The sequence below is a fragment of the Rhipicephalus microplus genome, chromosome 1 (genome assembly GCF_043290135.1).
Source record: "Rhipicephalus microplus isolate Deutch F79 chromosome 1, USDA_Rmic, whole genome shotgun sequence".
Lineage (NCBI taxonomy): Eukaryota > Metazoa > Arthropoda > Arachnida > Ixodida > Ixodidae > Rhipicephalus > Rhipicephalus microplus.
The window spans coordinates 266334437-266352638 of NC_134700.1; the positions used below are offsets into that span (position 1 = coordinate 266334437).

At 41.6% G+C, this 18202-nt stretch overlaps 2 protein-coding genes across 2 annotated transcripts in view; one reads left to right on the forward strand and one right to left on the reverse strand.

Annotated features, from left to right (window-relative positions):
* LOC119164900 (centrosomal protein of 120 kDa) overlaps positions 1-855 on the reverse strand; it is a 32394-nt gene extending 31539 nt beyond the window's left edge. The window contains exons 1-2 of the mRNA XM_075894171.1: positions 563-855; positions 168-439 (exon numbers count right to left, since the gene is read on the reverse strand). Of these exons, the coding sequence (XP_075750286.1) occupies positions 168-439; positions 563-602 (312 nt within the window). The 5' untranslated portion in view covers positions 603-855. The remainder of the gene's footprint in view (positions 1-167; positions 440-562) is intronic.
* Positions 856-878: 23 nt separating this feature from the next.
* The window catches only part of gish (casein kinase I gish), a 54473-nt gene continuing 37149 nt past the window's right edge, over positions 879-18202 (forward strand). Inside the window, exons 1-2 of the mRNA XM_037435849.2 lie at positions 879-1700; positions 14040-14080. Of these exons, the coding sequence (XP_037291746.1) occupies positions 1508-1700; positions 14040-14080 (234 nt within the window). The 5' untranslated portion in view covers positions 879-1507. The remainder of the gene's footprint in view (positions 1701-14039; positions 14081-18202) is intronic.

The window sequence follows — 18202 nt, forward strand, 5'->3', positions numbered from 1 at the left end:
CAATCAAACAGCTGCAGTCAGCTGGGAAAGCAAACCAAGTGCGACCACTCCAATTGAGAAGAGCTCAAGGCAGCGAACCTTGGTGTTTTAAAAAATAACAATAAAACACACAATGTTGCGGCGGGTTTCCGGCAAGCACATAGACGTAAATTTTCTTGGTCACTCACCCTTCCACCCTCAGGAATGCCGCGTATATCGAGCACAACGTATCCCACGCGGTCCTTCTTTTTGGACGAACGCTCAACTACAAAACACTGGAGCTTCACAGGTGTCCTGTGAAGTTTGTGCACATGAAGACCTCGACGATCTACGCCCCACGCCAACTCCGTATTGAAGTTGGGATGACAGGAGTGAGGCACAGGGTCTGTGGTTAGCACTTCACCGTCGAAGCTGGCTTCTATCACAACGTCACAGCCTTGCCTGCTTGGGAAATACCTTCCTGTAAGTAAAGGTGCGCACGTGTGCTCAGAGAAACACCAAAAAAAACTTGAATTTCAGCCGAGACGGCAATAAACATTCCGCAATGCCCATGCCCCACTACACTACTACTCAGCGTGCTTACCTTCCAGGATCGAAGTGACGATCAGATAATTTTTGTTCATACTGGCTCATCAATGATGAGAAGTGTAGGCGGTATTCGCAGCTCACTAAACTAGTTGAAGCCGACAGAAACATCTAACAACCAACAACATTCAAGCGAAGCGCTGTTTTGAATGTTTACAGGAAGCGTTTGCCGCCGCCTAGTGCTATGCGGCAGAACGTGTAACTACTCTAGGAAGCAGTTGCAGCAGCTTCTCGCTGCTCCGGTCGCTCCGGTGGTCTCGCTTCGCCTGTGCAATCGCGAAAATGTGAGTCTGTGCATTACACCTGGAATGGTAATAATCACTGGCCGTGCGAGGCACCTGTCAAATAATATAAATCCTAAACTTGGCGTAACACATCGAAGAGCTCTCTCCGGTGTGCACCGGAAGTTGGTTTGTTTATGAGGTGATTTCGCAGCGGAGGCCGCGGAGTTCTGGAACATCGGAAGCCGTTTTTCTGAAATCTTAGCGGTGCATCGCGTTGAAAATGCACGACTGAAGATCCGTTTAGCGATGGACCGACGTCTCGAGAGATAGTGGTGAAGTTCTACAGCGTTGCTGGTCTTCACACTGCAAAGTGGTTACGGAAGGTTGTGGCCAAGAGTTCCTCTGGAAATGCATTCTGGGTAGGTTGGGCCCAGTTTCATGGAGTATTCTGGCTTTGTTGTGGATAGGAGCGCAGTGCGTCGTTGTGATTTAGTAAAGAAAAGCCAATTCGAGCGGTGTCCTTGTGTAGTTTGGAACGCGAGAACAGGAGTCAAGACTTTGAGGGGTCTCGGGCAGTGATGGAAATTCAATTCAACCCGCCACCGTCATCAAACTTCCACCCATGACATCGCCAGCTAGCGCCATAGCCACTCGCTGCCAGAGCAGTGGGCTAAGCCTAGTGCCTAAGCCTAACTTTCTCGGCGTTCCCGGCCGCAGGGATGCAAAGACGTGATTCCCGGGAGCCCCGAGACGAGACTCCCAAGCGTGCATCCAAAACTACGGCCGCCGCAAGAGCTATGCATTCGCAGACAAGGCCAACGGGATCGAGCAACTCCGGTGTTTTGATGGTGGGACCCAACTTCAAAGTGGGCAAAAAAATCGGCTGCGGCAACTTCGGAGAGCTACGATTAGGTAAGTCACTGTGTCATCATCTGTGTTATGATCGTGGTCGATTCGCACTTGAGCTCTCTTTACACGGATGTGCAGTTACGATTACGATGAAACCGGTGGAACTTGGGGTGTCGCAAAAGCTTGGTGTACCCCATGCGATGCGAAACAACTTCGTCCGGCGAAGTCCTGTCGGCGGTTTCTGAATTTCGATCCCGTCGGAACAAGTATCGTCTCTTTGTGAACTTGGTGTTTGGGCACGCGTCTGCGCTGCGGTAGCATATATAAAATGTTCTTGCAGCCTCGAAATTTTTGGTGTCCTCTTGTTGCGGTGGTGTGTGTAGGAATGATGTTGCGGTTTCTCGTTCTCGCGGAGCCGTCGATCGCAAGCCGATTTCCTTGCAGGGTTTGCTTTCGTGTTGAGCGTGATTTAGGACTCCCCTCGCTCGTGCAGTAGCGAGTACTGCGGAAATTGACTGATCCATTGTCCCGTAAACTGAACGGCCGTACGCGAGAACAAAAGTAATGAAATAAAATTGAAAAAGTTTAGGACGCCACTTTGATCTTGTTGCGACATGTTGCCGAGGCCACCTGCCCCCGCACAAGAACGCTAACCTTTTAACTCGAGAGACGGAGAGAAAGCGACGCAGTGAGCCTGCCCGTTTTGGATGGGCTCCAGCGCTTTTCGTTCCGCGGAAGCAAGCGACGCGCGTGTAGGCCATTTATTTGCTGCTGGAAGGCCCGCATCTGAACGTGCTGCCAGCAAGTGATCGATTTGTGCGTCGCGCGGTGCCTTATCGGGCATCTTATTTGCTCGCTTCGGAGAGCGCCGCCGAAAAGAAATTGAGCCGCGGCACCTTGAGCTGACGTCATTAAGCGCACTATGACTTGGACGATCGCCCGAGGTTTTGTCGATCTGTCAGGTTTTTCGCCGGCTAGTCAAAAGGTGCTGCCTGGGCCAGCCAGCCCGTTTCCCTCGCATTGTGTGCCTCCTTTGTGATCTTTTTTTTTTTATTTTATTTGGGACCGTAGAATACAGCGAGTACAGGAACGCTGGCCCGGCCATCGCACCTTGCGCTAGGTTACTAAAGCCAATTCCACGCGAACGGGAGCTTCCCTGCTGGGTGTAACGCCCATCGCTGGCAGAGCTTGAGGGTGTCGGGGAGGGGGAGGAGTTGCGGCGCTGTGTAACTGCGAGAGATGTCATGCATCATTTGGCGCGACCCCGGCCGGTGGTAAAAAGCTAGCCTGCGTGACGCACGGTAGTGCATACACCGACGGTGTCACCACGCCGTCCTCGTTGGGAGCCGCGTTTACCCGACAACTCGCTTACGGATTGCACCCCCCTCCCTCCTCTTCGAGCCGCGGCGGCGTTTGCCCGCTTGCATATACTACTGCGCTTCCCTGCGAGGAAACGCGTTGCGCTGTTCCGTTGCTGGCGCTCCGAAAACGGTCGCAGTTCGCCGTCCGGAAGGGCCACTTCCATCGTTCCGGTGCAGAACGATCTGCGTCAGTCGTCGAGTTGGCATCTGGAACTGAACTTTCTTCCGACTCGCTCCGCGCCAAGTAGCCCGAACTCGGGGCGCGCCTATTGCCGGTTGCTTGTTGACAACCCGACCCCGACTTTAGGGTTTCTTTTCGCAGGCGTTTCCGGAAATTGGTCTGCCGCGAGCTTTCGTTTTTGCAAGGCCTCGCTTCCATGTTTTACAGTAGTCCTGGAAAGCGTTCTGCAGTAAAAAATAAAATAAAAAAACGTTCGTGTGGCCTACCATCTATCAAAACTCACTTTATTGTTGCAAAATGACAAAAAATGGGACGTCAAGTTTAAGTGCAGTAATTGCTTCGTGTATCGTGGACGTGCCATTGAGCATCACATTTTTTTTTTATTTTTTCTAATGATGGCTCCTGTCAACAGCTCATTCTCGTTTAAGCCATGATGAGGTACCTGCACGTAACAGCAAAAAAGCTTTAGGCAGAGGTTTGTTTTTGCCTTCTTTTGGAGGCCGTTTTAACCCAGCTTACACAGGTGACAGCATCTAGTGTGTTTTCACGTCTGTATATTTGCTGTTTTTGACCCCGTTTCGAGCTTTTCCCGAGTGGTAATGACAGCGCTGTGACATTTCCCTCCTCCTTTATGTGTGTGTGTGTGTTTGTAAATTAGACCTTGCTTTCCTTTATTTTTTCCCCCACTCACACTTTATCTCGACCTGGGCATTGTTCTATGAAGTCAAAGGAGAGAGCAAGGGAAGGGTAGAGGAAGTTCTGTGAAACTGCTTTTTGTCAAGCAGCTTTGGCTTTTTGAGAGTGAAGCCTTTAACCAAAATGAACTGGAGAGGTGTTGTGGGAGAATAAAAGGGCAAGTGAAAGCTTTTAGCTCAGAAATCTTGTTCAGCATATAATTCAGTGTCACATTGCCCCCATTGTGTGTTTTTCTCAATCGACGCTACTGTTCGTGATGTTTCAACATATGTAGGCATTACAGATTATGCAAATAGTGTGCAGGGACATCGTGTGACAAGTATTAAACATTATGAGGTTGCTTGTTTAGGTCATCTTTATTGAAATGAAGCTCGCTCACACCAGAACTACATGGGTGTGGTGGTAGATATTTTCTGACAGCCTTTTCCAGCTCATGTTTAACTCGCAATGCTGCAGTTGTAATTTGCTGGCATCAGATGCTTTACGACCTGTGATATAGTCTCATTAGAGCTGTAGTTACATCAAGATATTATGAGATGTTATTTCGCCTTTCTTGATGGTGCTTGCAATTAGGCAGTTCAGAAAAATTATGAATATGACTAATTTGACTCGGATGTTTCATTGTCATTTTGCCACTTGAGAACAGTGTGTAGTCACAGCCTTCACTTTTCTATCACGCTACGGCCATCAATGTTCTAACTTTCGCTCTCTTTTACAGAGAAGCAAGACTGTTGTTTAGTTATACAGGGAGGGAAAATTTAATAAAACAGCATGCAACACACACATAGATGAATCAGCATTTCTGCATTCTGTAGTGCTTTTGCTTTGCTGCAAGTTGAAAATTAGTGCTTTTCATGTGCCTTTGTGGTATTCATTCAGCATATAGAAGGCATCCACGTTGCACTTCCTGTGGGCTCTTCCCAACGACCTCTTTTGCTGCATCTATGCAAGAGCACCCAGCAACTGAGGCTTTCGTGGATTGTTCGACAGTCTTTTTCTTACTCTGGCCAGTGCCACTGTTGGCAATCCTGCCTCGTTCATGAAGACCCCCCGAGACAAAAGACTCTTCTTGTACGCTCATATGGAGCCAAAAAGACAAAAAAAAAAAAAGGCTCCAAGGGCAACCGTGCAGTTGTGGCTGATTGGTTTGCCCTGTGGGGCCGCGAGGATTCGCTCCAAATCCAATAATGTGACCTGAGGCCTTGGGGAAGCCTAGGGCAGCTGTGTTACATCACACTTTTTTCCTTAGTCTTGCTTTTTTGACACGTGGGAGACTGCGCTGTGTTGCTGATTGCCAGATTCGTTGGCAGTGATGCATGAAGAACTATTCTTGCACTCTTCCACTTGCTATCAAAACCCTGGCAATTAAAAAATGTAACTTTTTTGTTATTATTTTTTCTTTGTGGTGGAAATTACCTGTTTTGGTTCACACGAGCAATTCATCTCTACCTATATGCACAGTAATGTTTATTAACCCTTTAACTGGCAAGATAAGAAAAAACTGTGGAAACAATTTTTTGCTAGTTTATTTCTTCTTTAGAACCACCACAGAACCACCAAAACAAGTTTCATGATGTTTCGTGAAAAACTAAAAGTTTGAGGAAGTCAACAATTTTGTTGATCTGTCAGTTAACAGTAAATAGGCAGGGTTCGAAAAAAATCACAGCATATCAACCGAGTGAATGATGATTAGTTGGTGCGAAGTGTTCGTCCCTGCTTGCGCCTGCTTCCGTCCGTCCGTGCTTCCATTCATCCGCTCGTTCTTGCTTCCGTCCATCCGTCTGTCTGTTTATGTGGCTGTCTGCATGTCTGTGTGTCCCTCTGTCTGCCCGTCCGTCACTCACTCACTCACTCTAGCACATTGTCCGTGCCCCACTTTTCATAGATGTCTTTAACCATTCCTGCAAAGAATAAGATCAGTGAGTTCTACGAAAATACACTTGCGTCGTTCCACTTTGAAATATACCATATTCCTGGCACAAAGCTTTCATGGGGAAAAACTACTCTGTATTCATGGCTCCAACTGCACATGCAATAGGTTGTCTGGTTTTATTTGCGATGAATATGTTACAGCATCTAACCATTACAACGTTAAAAGTGCGCCTCTCGAAGTGTGCAGAAGCCATGCTATTCTACAACGCGCGTGGTGTTTTGCAACCCTTGCCTGGCAGCTCAAATTGTGGACCGCGGTAAAGGGCTGCTTCCTCAGCGTCGCTAAACAACGCCATGACATTCATACCACAGGTTCCTCATACCTCTTTCTACATATTTGACAAATCTTGATTTGCTTACCTTGTTGGAGCTCTTGGAACATGAGGCAGAAATCCGTCGTTGGCGGATAACGTCAGCGAACCGCACGTGCTACATTGTTGTCAACAAAGCATCAACTGGCGCTCACTATTGTCTTATTTACTATCTAGAATCAAGAGCACATGTCCTTTTGACGCTAAATTCAGCAAAACAAGCTCACATTATGCGTGCATTTTGAACAGGAGTGGTTTTTTCTTGGGTCGAGAATTGTTGATCTGTGGGTTAAATGGTTAAAATGTTTCAAGAAAGTGATAGTGGGTCTATGCTGCCAAGATCTTGTATTAGATTGCAGTATGAATAAAACAAAGTTTCTGAATGTTTGCTTGAGAGAGTGTTGACACACTTTGCTTAAAAGAGTTTTGACACACATTTTTTAAGTTGTAGTAGGGAACTTGGCATGCATAAAAGTACATCATAAAGGAGTATGGAGGTGGGGGAAATATAATAAGATACCGGTGCTTGCTTCCACTGGTTAACACTCCCTCTTGGCAGCCAGTGATCAATGAAGTGAACCAGTGGTGGTGGCAGGATGGATTTCATTGACCAGAACTTGGTCAATGAAAAAAATGTTATAATAAATTATCTGATACATGTTGGCACTTTTCAGTGTTAAGTGCGTGTAGTGGTCATAGCATTATACAAAAAGAAGTCAAATATTTTATCAGTAGTTCTATAAGATATGTCTTTCTCATACATCAGAGCAACTGTCGGATATGTTCATATCTACAAGATGGACTGTCTCAGAATAATGTGGGGAGAAAGTTTGTTGGGGCTTCTAGGGCTTGTCATTAGCTTTATTTAACTGTAGTTTGCATGACTAAGCCTGCTGAACTATGTTAGGCTTCTTCAGACTATTAAGTTAGCTGATATTTTGGCACATTTCATTTAAGTACAGTTCAACCATGGCATAAAGGGGCTGATTAAATATATCAACAGGTCAAGCATATATACTTACGTGGAGGAAGTGAACAGAAAAGTAAGCACATTTAACACTGAAGTGATACCCCATCATGATTGTCATCAGCTTATTTTATGTCCACTGCAGGATTCAGGCCTCTCACGGTGATCAGGCCTCTCTCCGTAATCCCCAACTTACACCGTCTTGCGTAAACAGATTCCATTTTATCCTTGAAAATTCAATAACTTCGTCACTCCACTTACCCTGCTACCAGGGGCTTTCCTTCATACGTCTTTGTATCCACTACATCCATATACTTGTCAATGAGTTGTCTGTGCTAAGCATTGAGTGCCCTGCCCAGGTCCATTTTATATTCTTCCTAATCCCTGCTTGAATACTGGCTACTTCCATTGGTCTCATAGACTGTGCTGTCCCCCTATTTCATAATGTTATGCGTCTAATTTTCTGCTGCATTGTTAGCTGCATAGTACTGCACTTGCTTTTGCTCCTTGGCTAATGGGATGCACTCAGCACAATTCTGGTATATTATGAAAAAGCTATTCCGAACGACTTCCTTTTGGGCGAGGTGAGTCATTGCTTAGATTACTTAGATACGCTTGTCTGTGCCATAAGATGCATTTTGTTAAAAAAAAAAGGTTGGGAAGATATTTGGCATAAAAAACAAACTGCCCAAGTTGTTGCAAAGCGTTGCAAACAGGAAACAGTTGTTGCAAACAGGAAAGAGGCTGATTGTGTCAGAGACATTTTATACTTTATAAATGCATTTTATTAGTAACTAATCTTGACCAAGTCGATCGATGTCATAGATTGGCCCTTTGTGAATTATGGAAGGTGTACATTTCTGGGATTTTCAATAAGTAGTTGGTAGTTGGCACTCAACCTTCTTTTTTCTAACCTGCTTTTCACAAAATGTATTTTGCACCACCACAGTCCAGCAGAGCATACCTAAGCTAGTGGTATAGAAACCGCACTGTTCAACTATAGTGCTCCTCTAAATGAAGTGTGACAAGCACTGCCCGTGGTCTTCATTTCTTTGTCTTGCTTGTTTTTTGAACACTGGCATTGTCTTTGCTCCAAATATGAATCAACGAGCCCTCGTCAAGTTGTTAATTTAACTTTGGTATTGTCTTTGCTCTGAATATAAACCAACGAGCCCTCGTCAAGTTGTTAGTACTTCAGACTCTCTGCTGTTAGTTTGAACATGTGATGGGCAAAGCGTGTTGAGCGCAGGTCGTGAGTTGCCTCAGTCTTGTATATTTGGCATTGGCTTTTAGTTTTTTTATGTTTGTGATCAGTGAAAGTGAAGATCTGAACTTTGAATTTTGCACTTGTGCAGCATCCTGTGCAGCAGAAATGTGATGCCAGTTGTTACAGCAATCTCGTGTTTTTGAATTTCGATACATTTTCTAATGTGTCTTCGCTTTCAACCAATACATTGTGCCCCTCTTATAACACCGAAATTGCAAAATTCAGTCACTATAACCAGTTATTTTATCCGGGCTGGCAAAAAAAAAAAGAAAACATATTCATATGTTTCTTACCGATTCTGAATCAATTCAAACAATGCAAGTCATGGTAAAGAACTCTCGTTTCATTAAGGGATGCACTGATAGCCATAAAGTAATTTCTATGGGCTGAAAAAACAGGTGAAAATTTGTGACAAGCCGAAATTCTTGAGAGCGTCTTCAGCCTTCAGGATCATGAAAGTAATTGAAATTGTAGAGTTCGAAAGCCCATATATTTTTTTGAGGTTACAACTTTCTAAAACACGACGAATTCATTGCTGAAACACAAGAGATACCACTTTGCATTCAGTCAGCATCATATTCTGTGAGCACATAAGTAGTGGAAACTTGTGTTGGAAATTGTCGCCAGGCATTGTAGTGCAGGGACGAAGCAAGCTCTTTCCCTCTTTTCTCCAGTGATCGTGATGGTGAAAATATGACGTTGCCGCGCGCAGCACCCTCTCATGAGATTTCCTAATGGCGGCCTGTTTGTGGCACTTGTGATGAATTTTTCACATCAGTCTCTTCCAAGTATTTTATTCTTATCAATCTCCCAGGCCAACATTTGAAGCAGCTGCCGGGTGGCCATACTTCTGTTGTATTACATGGCTAATATTGGCATCGCCATATGTCGTTTTTTCTTTATGTGCTGGTAATAGAGAAATCAAGGACTCCGAAGAACATGTAGGCTATGGGTAGTATAGAGTTAATCTTCCAGTAACAAAAGCCCTCAAGAACAAAATTTTCGTAGCAGTGAAGAAATGTGGCATCCCTGGCAAATGTTCATAAAGTTCAAAGCATCTCCCACTCATGGCAGCAATTTTAAAAAGTTCTTGCACAATTTTAAAACTTTCAAGTTGTGATCTGCAACATTTTTTTCAACCCATGAGCTTGGTCGCAACTGAGAGCTCGAAAATTGCATCGGTGCAACCATTGCTGTTTATGTTCTGTCGGATGATGATTATAGCAACAAGACCTTTCCTTTTGCATAGAGGATTTTTTTTTACCTAATGCTTGTGTTGGCAATTACATCAGAACGGGACGTAATGTAATGCTAAGACATTCTGTAGGCTGCGTAACTGCTTGCGGCCATATGTCTACATGTGCACGCTGAGATCTCCTGCGCTTTGCTTACGGGCAGTTTTTTTTTTTTTTTGGCATACCAGATAGATTCCGGTTCCTATTAAGAAAGCTTAACATTTGATACTTCAGAAGTCTAGGGTCGCCCTGCCGCGGTGGTCTAGTGGCTAAGGTACTCGGCTGCTGACCCGCAGGGCGCGGGTTCGAATCCCGGCTGCGGCGGCTGCATTTCCGATGGAGGCGGAAATGTTGTAGGCCCGTGTGCTCAGATTTGGGTGCACGTTAAAGAACCCCAGGTGGTCTAAATTTCCGGAGCCCTCCACTACGGCGTCTCTCATAATCATATGGTGGTTTTGGGACGTTAAACCCCATATATCTATCTAAGTCTAGGGTCCTTGTTGAAACTGGAAAGCTTGTCAAGGTGCAAGGCTTGGCTGTCAAGCTTCTTCAAAGCAACGTGCAACGGGGCAAGATCAGGGACTTCTTTAAATAAATGTTGGTCTTGCAAAGTAATAGGGGGTATCGAAACCACAAAATTCTCACAAGAATGGACAAAAGTGCTTTCCCCTGATTTTTTTTTTAGAGGTTCAACGGTATCTTTATTATTTGGGGTTGTTATAAGTGGCTTACACTGTATTTTCCAAATTGTTGATTTGTGACACCTGTTCAGTTCTTATTCTTATTCAGCTCTTCAAGTCCTTTACAGAAAAATACTTGTATAATATTTCTTAGCATGGGATACATCACAATGTTATAGATAACAAATGCCTTATCAGCAGTCGAAACATAGGCAACGTTTATATTGCTAAAGGTACTTTGAGGAGGATATAATGTTTAGTTTTTCGCTGCACAGTCGCCAGGATAGGTTTTGTCATTTACGAGGTATATTTTTCAAATTCAGAGGCGGTACGAGAAATGAGATTTGGTGTTTTTAAGTTTGGCAAGATGCTCGAGATTCACTGTGCCGCTATTGCGAGATTTGTTCCGAATGGGATATGAAGGCTTCTTCTGGATAAATAGTCCTCAATTTGGTTTCAGTGTTTTTGGAGTAGTATTCTAACATAGCTCAATATTTATTAATGTATAATCTTCCTTTCTTCTTTTGTCTCCCATTGTGTGTACTAACTGGGTATGTGTTCTGCTGGACTCTGCTTAATTTGCCATTTCTTTAATGTTCTGCTGCTATCAACATTCAAAAGGCACTCTTTCATGCTTGGTTCACAAACATGTCTTCTTAACTTACTACTCTATAACTTTTTATTCTGTCTTGTGCATTGGATCTCCGTAGCTGATTGTCAAAACACTTGCTGCTGCGCTATGAGTACACAAAGTGCACTGGCTTGCTTTTGAGGTTGCAAACAAACAAAAAAACTGGAAAATGGCAAGGTTAACCTCCGAAACAATACATGAAAAAATGGAAATGGGCATCTCTGTGGTTTTGTAATGGACGACTTGCATGGACAGTTGTGCTCTGGCAAAATATTTTAATTTAAATATGGTGAATATCCATCTCTAATAGCTGCTTCCTCTGGTGACTAAAATATTTTAAGCTGCACATTTTCTTACCATTGCTACAAACACTACGGATTGCATTTCACTTCCCCTTTGTTGTGGTTTCCTTTTTTTTTTTTTGCTCTACCTCTCTCTCTCTTCTTTGGGTTGCTGTAGCTCACTCCTATTGATCATTAGCGTTGTGCCAGTTGCCATGGAAGTAAGTGCAAACATTGTGTCGTGCCCCATCATCATTGTGGTTTGTACGAGTTGGGCAATAGTGTGAGAGCATTTCCCCCTTCTCCACTTTTGTCCCTGCAGCTCATAATCACCGCTTCCTTTTCCCACGTGTCCTTGAACATGTTCGTATTGCAGGCTGGTTTCATGTTTCTTTTTTCTCTCTTTCTCTCTCTCTCTCTCTCCAAGTAGCAAGCACACCCTGGCCTGACAGGTTGTCGTGCGTGTGAGCTGGTGGGGGTGTGTCTGACATTCTTGTTTTCTTTCTACTCTGGGGCTGAACTGTTATATTTTTGCGTTATAGCCCGAGGCAAATGATATAACTTCTTCTCTTTCTTTTATTTTTATTTTTAAAAGGAGCCCCTAAATGAATTTTTGTAGAGCTTTAACTTTCTTTATTTTGTAGGGATGACACATTTCAAATGCTTTGTCGTCAACGTTGTCATTCTTGCTATTATTCAGTAATAGTATGAAGGTATCCTTGATGTCTTTCTATAATGGTCAGTCTGGGCACTTAAACATAGCTGACTTGGTTGTTAGGATGAAGTTCTTTAATTAGTTTGATTAAGTTCTTTAATAATTAAAACTAATTAGTTGCATATATATAACACCATACACAAAAAACACACTATAATGATTCTCCCCTATTCCTGCAGCTGACTATTTATAGGGTTAATCAGCTGAAAGATCTGTGAAATTATTTTTCAATATTATGTATAAACAGTTAGACCACAAATAAAGTGAATCATTCACATGTTAATTAAAGCAAAGCACTTTTGAGGAAGCTATGGCTAAGTGTTACTCTCCTCAACGCTGTGCTCATTTTTGTCAACTTCATCAAGCAGTGGAAGCCACGCTATGCTTTTCATAATTCTCTGCACGTATACGTTGGATGATTACCACTATTCTCTGTGTTTTTCTGGTTGATCATTGCACTGCCTTATAAGTGCTGCCTTAAACACATTGACGTGCACTTCTTAGTGTCTAAAGGAGGTGACATCTGTTGCAATAGTGTCATCCCAAAACAAAAGTGACTGAAAACTTTATGGAAAGGAGCATTGTGATCCATAGTAATGCAAATGTCCAAATGGCCTGCGCTACCTGTTCAATTAGTTTTGGGGAGGGAAAAAATGAGAGCATTGCGTTTGTCAAAAATTTCTGATTGATTGACATGCTGCTACAAAAAAACTGTGAATAAGTGCTGTAATAAGGAATTTAGAGAGTATAGAACAACCAGCTTCGACTGATTTGAGTTTCTTGCTCGGCCTTCCTAACTTTCTCAGCAGTTCTGAGTTTCCTGAAAACGTCACACATTTGGTTAAGTAACTCATAATGTGCTGCACATTTTAAGAAGGAAAATATATTTTGAAGGTAAAGCTTCAGAAAAGGTTTAAGTCGGGAAATTGCCTGAACATGTGTGCTCGCTGTGATGCATGTTAAGTACTAATTAAAAAACTGACGACAATCTTAGCAAAAACGGTGGTATTTTCGACGTACCGGCAGTAGTGGCTGCTCACTCCAAAGCAAACTCACGACATGCCATGCTTCTAGATGTGTTTCATGTTTATTTTCTTTTTCTCATTGTGTTGCTTTTACACATAAGTTTGAGCTGACCCCTTGTAAATCTGTTTCTTATCCTGAGCAACGATCAGACACCACAAAATTTCAATGATGACACGAGTCAACACTGGCATCGGTGTTTGTTCTCCCTTTGTTCCAGGAGCTTTGTAACAAATTGCGACATTCCAAGTGGAACCAGATAATCTTTCAGATATTACAGAATTTAGCTTAACTTTAAACAGTCAAGGCATAGAAACCGGAGAGTTAATTTGAACAGTAATGCACACACATAACCTGCAGCTGGCTAATGGCGTACGTATTCGTCCATCTACATTTATGTTTCACCCATTACTTTGAGAGTTGTGCGAAAATTCAACAGCAGTGCATACATCGAGAACCCTACAAGGCTTAGCCTATATTTTCTTTTTTTTTGAAACTCTGCATATTCCTGAAGTCTAAGAAGTGAATAATGATGAGTGGGCGAAGCAGTGTGATTGTTCGGTGTTACCGCAAACTACCCGTGACATTGACTACTTGTGCATGTAATTAAGGGTCGATCCGTGTAGTTATATACAATGTTTATCAGTCATAACTGGTATGCTGTGCCGAGTTGTGAATTTCGTTTTGTTTTCATTATTACTGCTTTGTGGTATCAGATTTAGCCTATGTGGGCGAAGCAGTGTGATCGTTCGGTGTTACCGCAAACTACCTGTGACATTGACTACTCGTGCATGTAAATAAGGGTCGATCTGTGTAGTTATATACAATGTTTATCGGTCATAACTGGTATGTTGTGCCAAGTTGTGACTTTCGTTTTGTTTTCATTATTACTGCTTTGTGGTATCAGATCTAGCCTGAAGTTGGCAAAGACGAAGTCGTGTTTTCAGTACATGCATACTACTCTAAACATGTATTATTGCATCACAGGATCACTCAGATTGACTAAAGTCAGTGTGGTTAACATTATCAGAACCAAGTGACCAGTATTGCTATGAGTTGATAAGGTATAGATGAGCAGCTCTTTATAATATCTTAATTTTTATGTGTTTTTTTTTCTTGCAGGAAAGAACCTCTACAATAATGAACATGTTGCAATTAAGTTGGTAAGTAACTTTTATTTTTTCTGTACGAAACTTGTGGGTATCAGATATAGAATCATTTATGAACCAGAAATATTGAGAGGCTTTCAAATTATTAGTGTGTACTAGCATTGCCGCACAACTCTCTTGACATGAGAGAATATGAATATAAATATTCTAAAACCATGAGTGGCCAAAGGCTCCGTAATTTGAGTCAACTCTTATCATCTCTGAAGTAGTACTGCTTTGGCAGAGGGAACTGAACTGTAGTACTGAATGAGAAATTAGCTGTGGATTCGAATATTGAAACTTGAAAGTCAACATTATAAGCTTAAAGCAGGGAATCTGACCACCCTAGAGATAAAAGAGAAAGCTTTGAGAATATAAACAGTCTAGAAATACAGATTGTGGGGCTGGTATTAGGTTCAGATGAGCATGCAACCTGGTGTGAAAAGAACCTAAAATCTATGAGGTGTAAGTATGAGACATTTACTGTTTCATTTATATGAAAAGTAGTATGTGAAAAGTACCCGCCACTGTGGTTTAGTGGCTAAGGCACTCGTCTGCTGAACCCCAGGTCGCGGGATTTAATCCCAGCCATGGCGGCCGCATTTTCGATGGAGGTAAAAATGCTTGAGGTTCGTGTGCTTAAATTTAGGTGAACATTAAAAAACCCCAGGTGGTTGAAATTTCCGGAGCCCTCCACTACGATGTCTCTTAGTCATATGGTGGTTTTTGGATGTTAAACCTCAACAATAATATTTATAATTAGTATATGAAAAGTAGCAACTGCTGATGCCATTATCACTTTGCTGTCACTGCTAGGCTTACACTTCATTTCATGAAACGGATTTCATTCAGGCTACTTCCGATGAATCGGAAATATTTTTTTTAACCTTATTGTCAGGGGTGCAACAATTGCGCTGGTATGATACAATTCTGCTCGACCAGTCTCAAAATTAAATTTTTTCGTATGCACTAATTTACGTGATTGTAGGTCGACCCATTTTGTCTTAAGTTGAAATCCGAAGTTGGGGGGTGTACCTAGAATCGAAAACGAGTTTCGGTTGTGAAGTCTCTCTAAAATAGTTCTATGAAAATTTCCGCAAAGCTAATTTTCTTGCACAGCTTTCAAGTACTGTCGTGAAGCACCTTCGCACATCGGTTGCCTCACGATGTGCCAAAAAAAAATGTTCTTTTTTTAGCCGAGTTGTGCTCTGTCTTACCCTACAGTGAAAAAAAAAAAAAAATGGGACAGCGGGGGTAGTAAAATACAATTTCACAATCCTGAAAACGCCAGCCTTACCGCGACAAGACACTTAGTAAGCGAGAAAGCGCACAAAAAGAAAATGTGGGTGGCAATGCCGCCTTGAGGTTCCTGTACCAAAGACTTGGACGTAAGAAAAAATTTTGAAGGCATACACAGGGTTCTACGTAGCATCCAATTGATAAAAATGAAGTACAGTACATTGTAATATGTCAGAACTGTACCTTAGCATACATAGTATCGAAATTTTCATCTAACCAATGCTTGAAGATATCAAAAATATATTTTAAAATTTCTTATGTCATGCATAGAGATTTTGGTGTAAAATTTAGAAAATACGAAACTTTAACTTTGATTTTTTTTGTGCTAACAATGAACTTATATGAGAGTGAAACATGCAGCATTAGAGTTCTCAGAGCTAACTTTGATTTTTTTGTGTGCTAACAATGAACTTATATGAGAGTGAAACATGCAGCATTAGAGTTCTCAGAGTGCAGTTTATCAATCTGAACCAAGTCATTGCTCCCCTTTAGTGTTCCTTTGAGACACCTTTTCTGCATACACCGGTGTCCTGCAGAAAAGTCTTATCACGTCTTAGGAGGGGTTGTTAGCAGTATTCAAGGAACACAGCACATTTTGTTCCAAAATTACTCGTGCGCATATATGCTGCATAATTGTATTAGTATGATTCCTGACATCTAAAAAAGATTACTGGCAATTATTTGGATCAGTGTGTGATGTTTCTGCAACCCTAAGAAATAACAGTTTGGCATATCTACAATTTAATTTGCAGTCTGTTAAAAGATTTGACTAGTGCTGCTAACGCTAATTTGTATTTTATGATGGTTTGCACAGTGGGGTGGTTCAAGTAATGCTTTAATTGAAATATCAGTGCTCAAGTTCACTGTGCACAATTGAGGTGATGTTGAATGGTTTGTAAATATTTCGTTTGCTTTTTAAATTGTCAGCTTCCTCCTTCATCAGGCTGCTCCAAATGAGCTATTTTGTGATGAGAAATATCAAAAACTGGTGTTTTTTTCTTTTATAACTTCCTTTAAATTTGGATTTTCATGCCCAGAAAGTAACATTACACTGCTACTAAAATTGTTCCAAATGCTGTTTCTGCTATTGTACCCCTGTGCCACGTTTATTAATGGCAAGCACATCAGTAATGCAAGGAATATATACATGAATAGCTGTATAATTTGCTGAAGTATGTAAAAGTAAAGTGGTGCTATCCTTCTTCAGTTGAAGTTCACGTATGCTTCTCTCTCTCTCTCTCTCTCTCTCTCTCTCTCTCTCTCTCTCTCTCTCTCTCTTCTTTTTTTTTTCATGCAACTACTGAACTGATGTTCAAGATGTCTTCGTGGGAAACATTTAAAATCTAAAATCTAGGGTGCTGTAAATATATGAGAATTTAGAATAATGAATTGATTTGGTACTCGTATCGAATAGGACATAATAGAAACACCAAATAATTTGGAGTATTTTTCAATAGAAACACCGAATAATTTTGGAGTATCTCCTAAATAAGCGCTGATCAAAAAATGAGAAAGAAACGATAGATTGAAACAAAGAATAGCTACATTTCTTGTTTTATTTGCAGAATTATACCGAGACGCATCCCGCTTGAGGTTTTCAAGAGACTATTGAAGTATATATTTACTTAAAACTCTAGTTTCACTGAAGAAGACAGGAGCAATCATTCTCTTCATCATGACATTCTTGATGTTGACTCATGAATATTGTCTATTATTTATATTATATTATGATAAATATTATTTATATTTAAAATATGTTTGAACAGTGCCACATCGAATGTTTTATTTCTGTATTTCAACTTGCGCTTACAAAATATTTCTGAGGCTTTAGTTGTTGCTGTATACGAGTTTGTAACAGTTCACATAATTGGTTTTTTTTTTTTGTTGTTAAAAGCAACGGAAGTAGTTCTTTAGTAGAACTTGTAAATATTCGTTTCAAATAAAGTGTTGTGGGATTCTCGGGCTGTTTCTAAAATGGTTTGCTTACTATTAGAAAACAATGTGAATACCATTTGATTAGTATTTGTATTCAATTCGTTGTTATTGCTATTCGATTCAGTTCTAAATTCACTATTTGCAAACGCCTGCTAAAATCATATTTCTTGACATTATTGCTTGGCAAGTATTGCTATTAGTGGCTGGGCGCCATTTCTGCGCATGGGGTGCAGCATTAGATAGTGTGAAAGGTGCAGTAGTGAAATGCATGTAGCACTTATTCTACCAGATGGAAAATTTTGTACAGTCCCGAGAGTGGATTTAGAAAGGCTCATTACTGCTGCCAATATTCTGATGTGTAAGACTCGTTGATGTTATGGGTTCCTCAATAACTAAGATATAGACATAAAAGTTGGAACATGTAGATGTGCCTACCTTACTAGGCTTGCATTTGAAGGGCCCACATTTAAAAAAATTTTTGAATATGCAGCCTTTTGATTTTTCTTTTCATTCTTTTATATTGCAAAACATTTACGCTCTGAAAATGAAGCCTAGCTTTAGTGTGTTGTGTGTGTGTGTGGATGTATTTTAGGCTTCCTACAGAGCCTTTGCATGTATATTTAAGGCGTTATAGAACCATGGTGCTGAATGTGGTAGTACTTCTAATGCTGAAGCTTGGTGTCTGTTTGCATTCCTAGACTTTGTCTTTGCAGCCGACATTTTGACAAGAGAATGTGTGTTCTTGTTAGTGCCTTTCTTAGCAGCGTATTTGTGTGTGCTTTGCTCACTTTCTCCCTGCTCGTTTTTGTGCATATTATTGGTTGCATTTTGTGAATTCTAAAGTGATGAGTGTCATGGCAGCATACTTCCTGTATGTGTGCGATCCAGCTCACTTCCTCCATG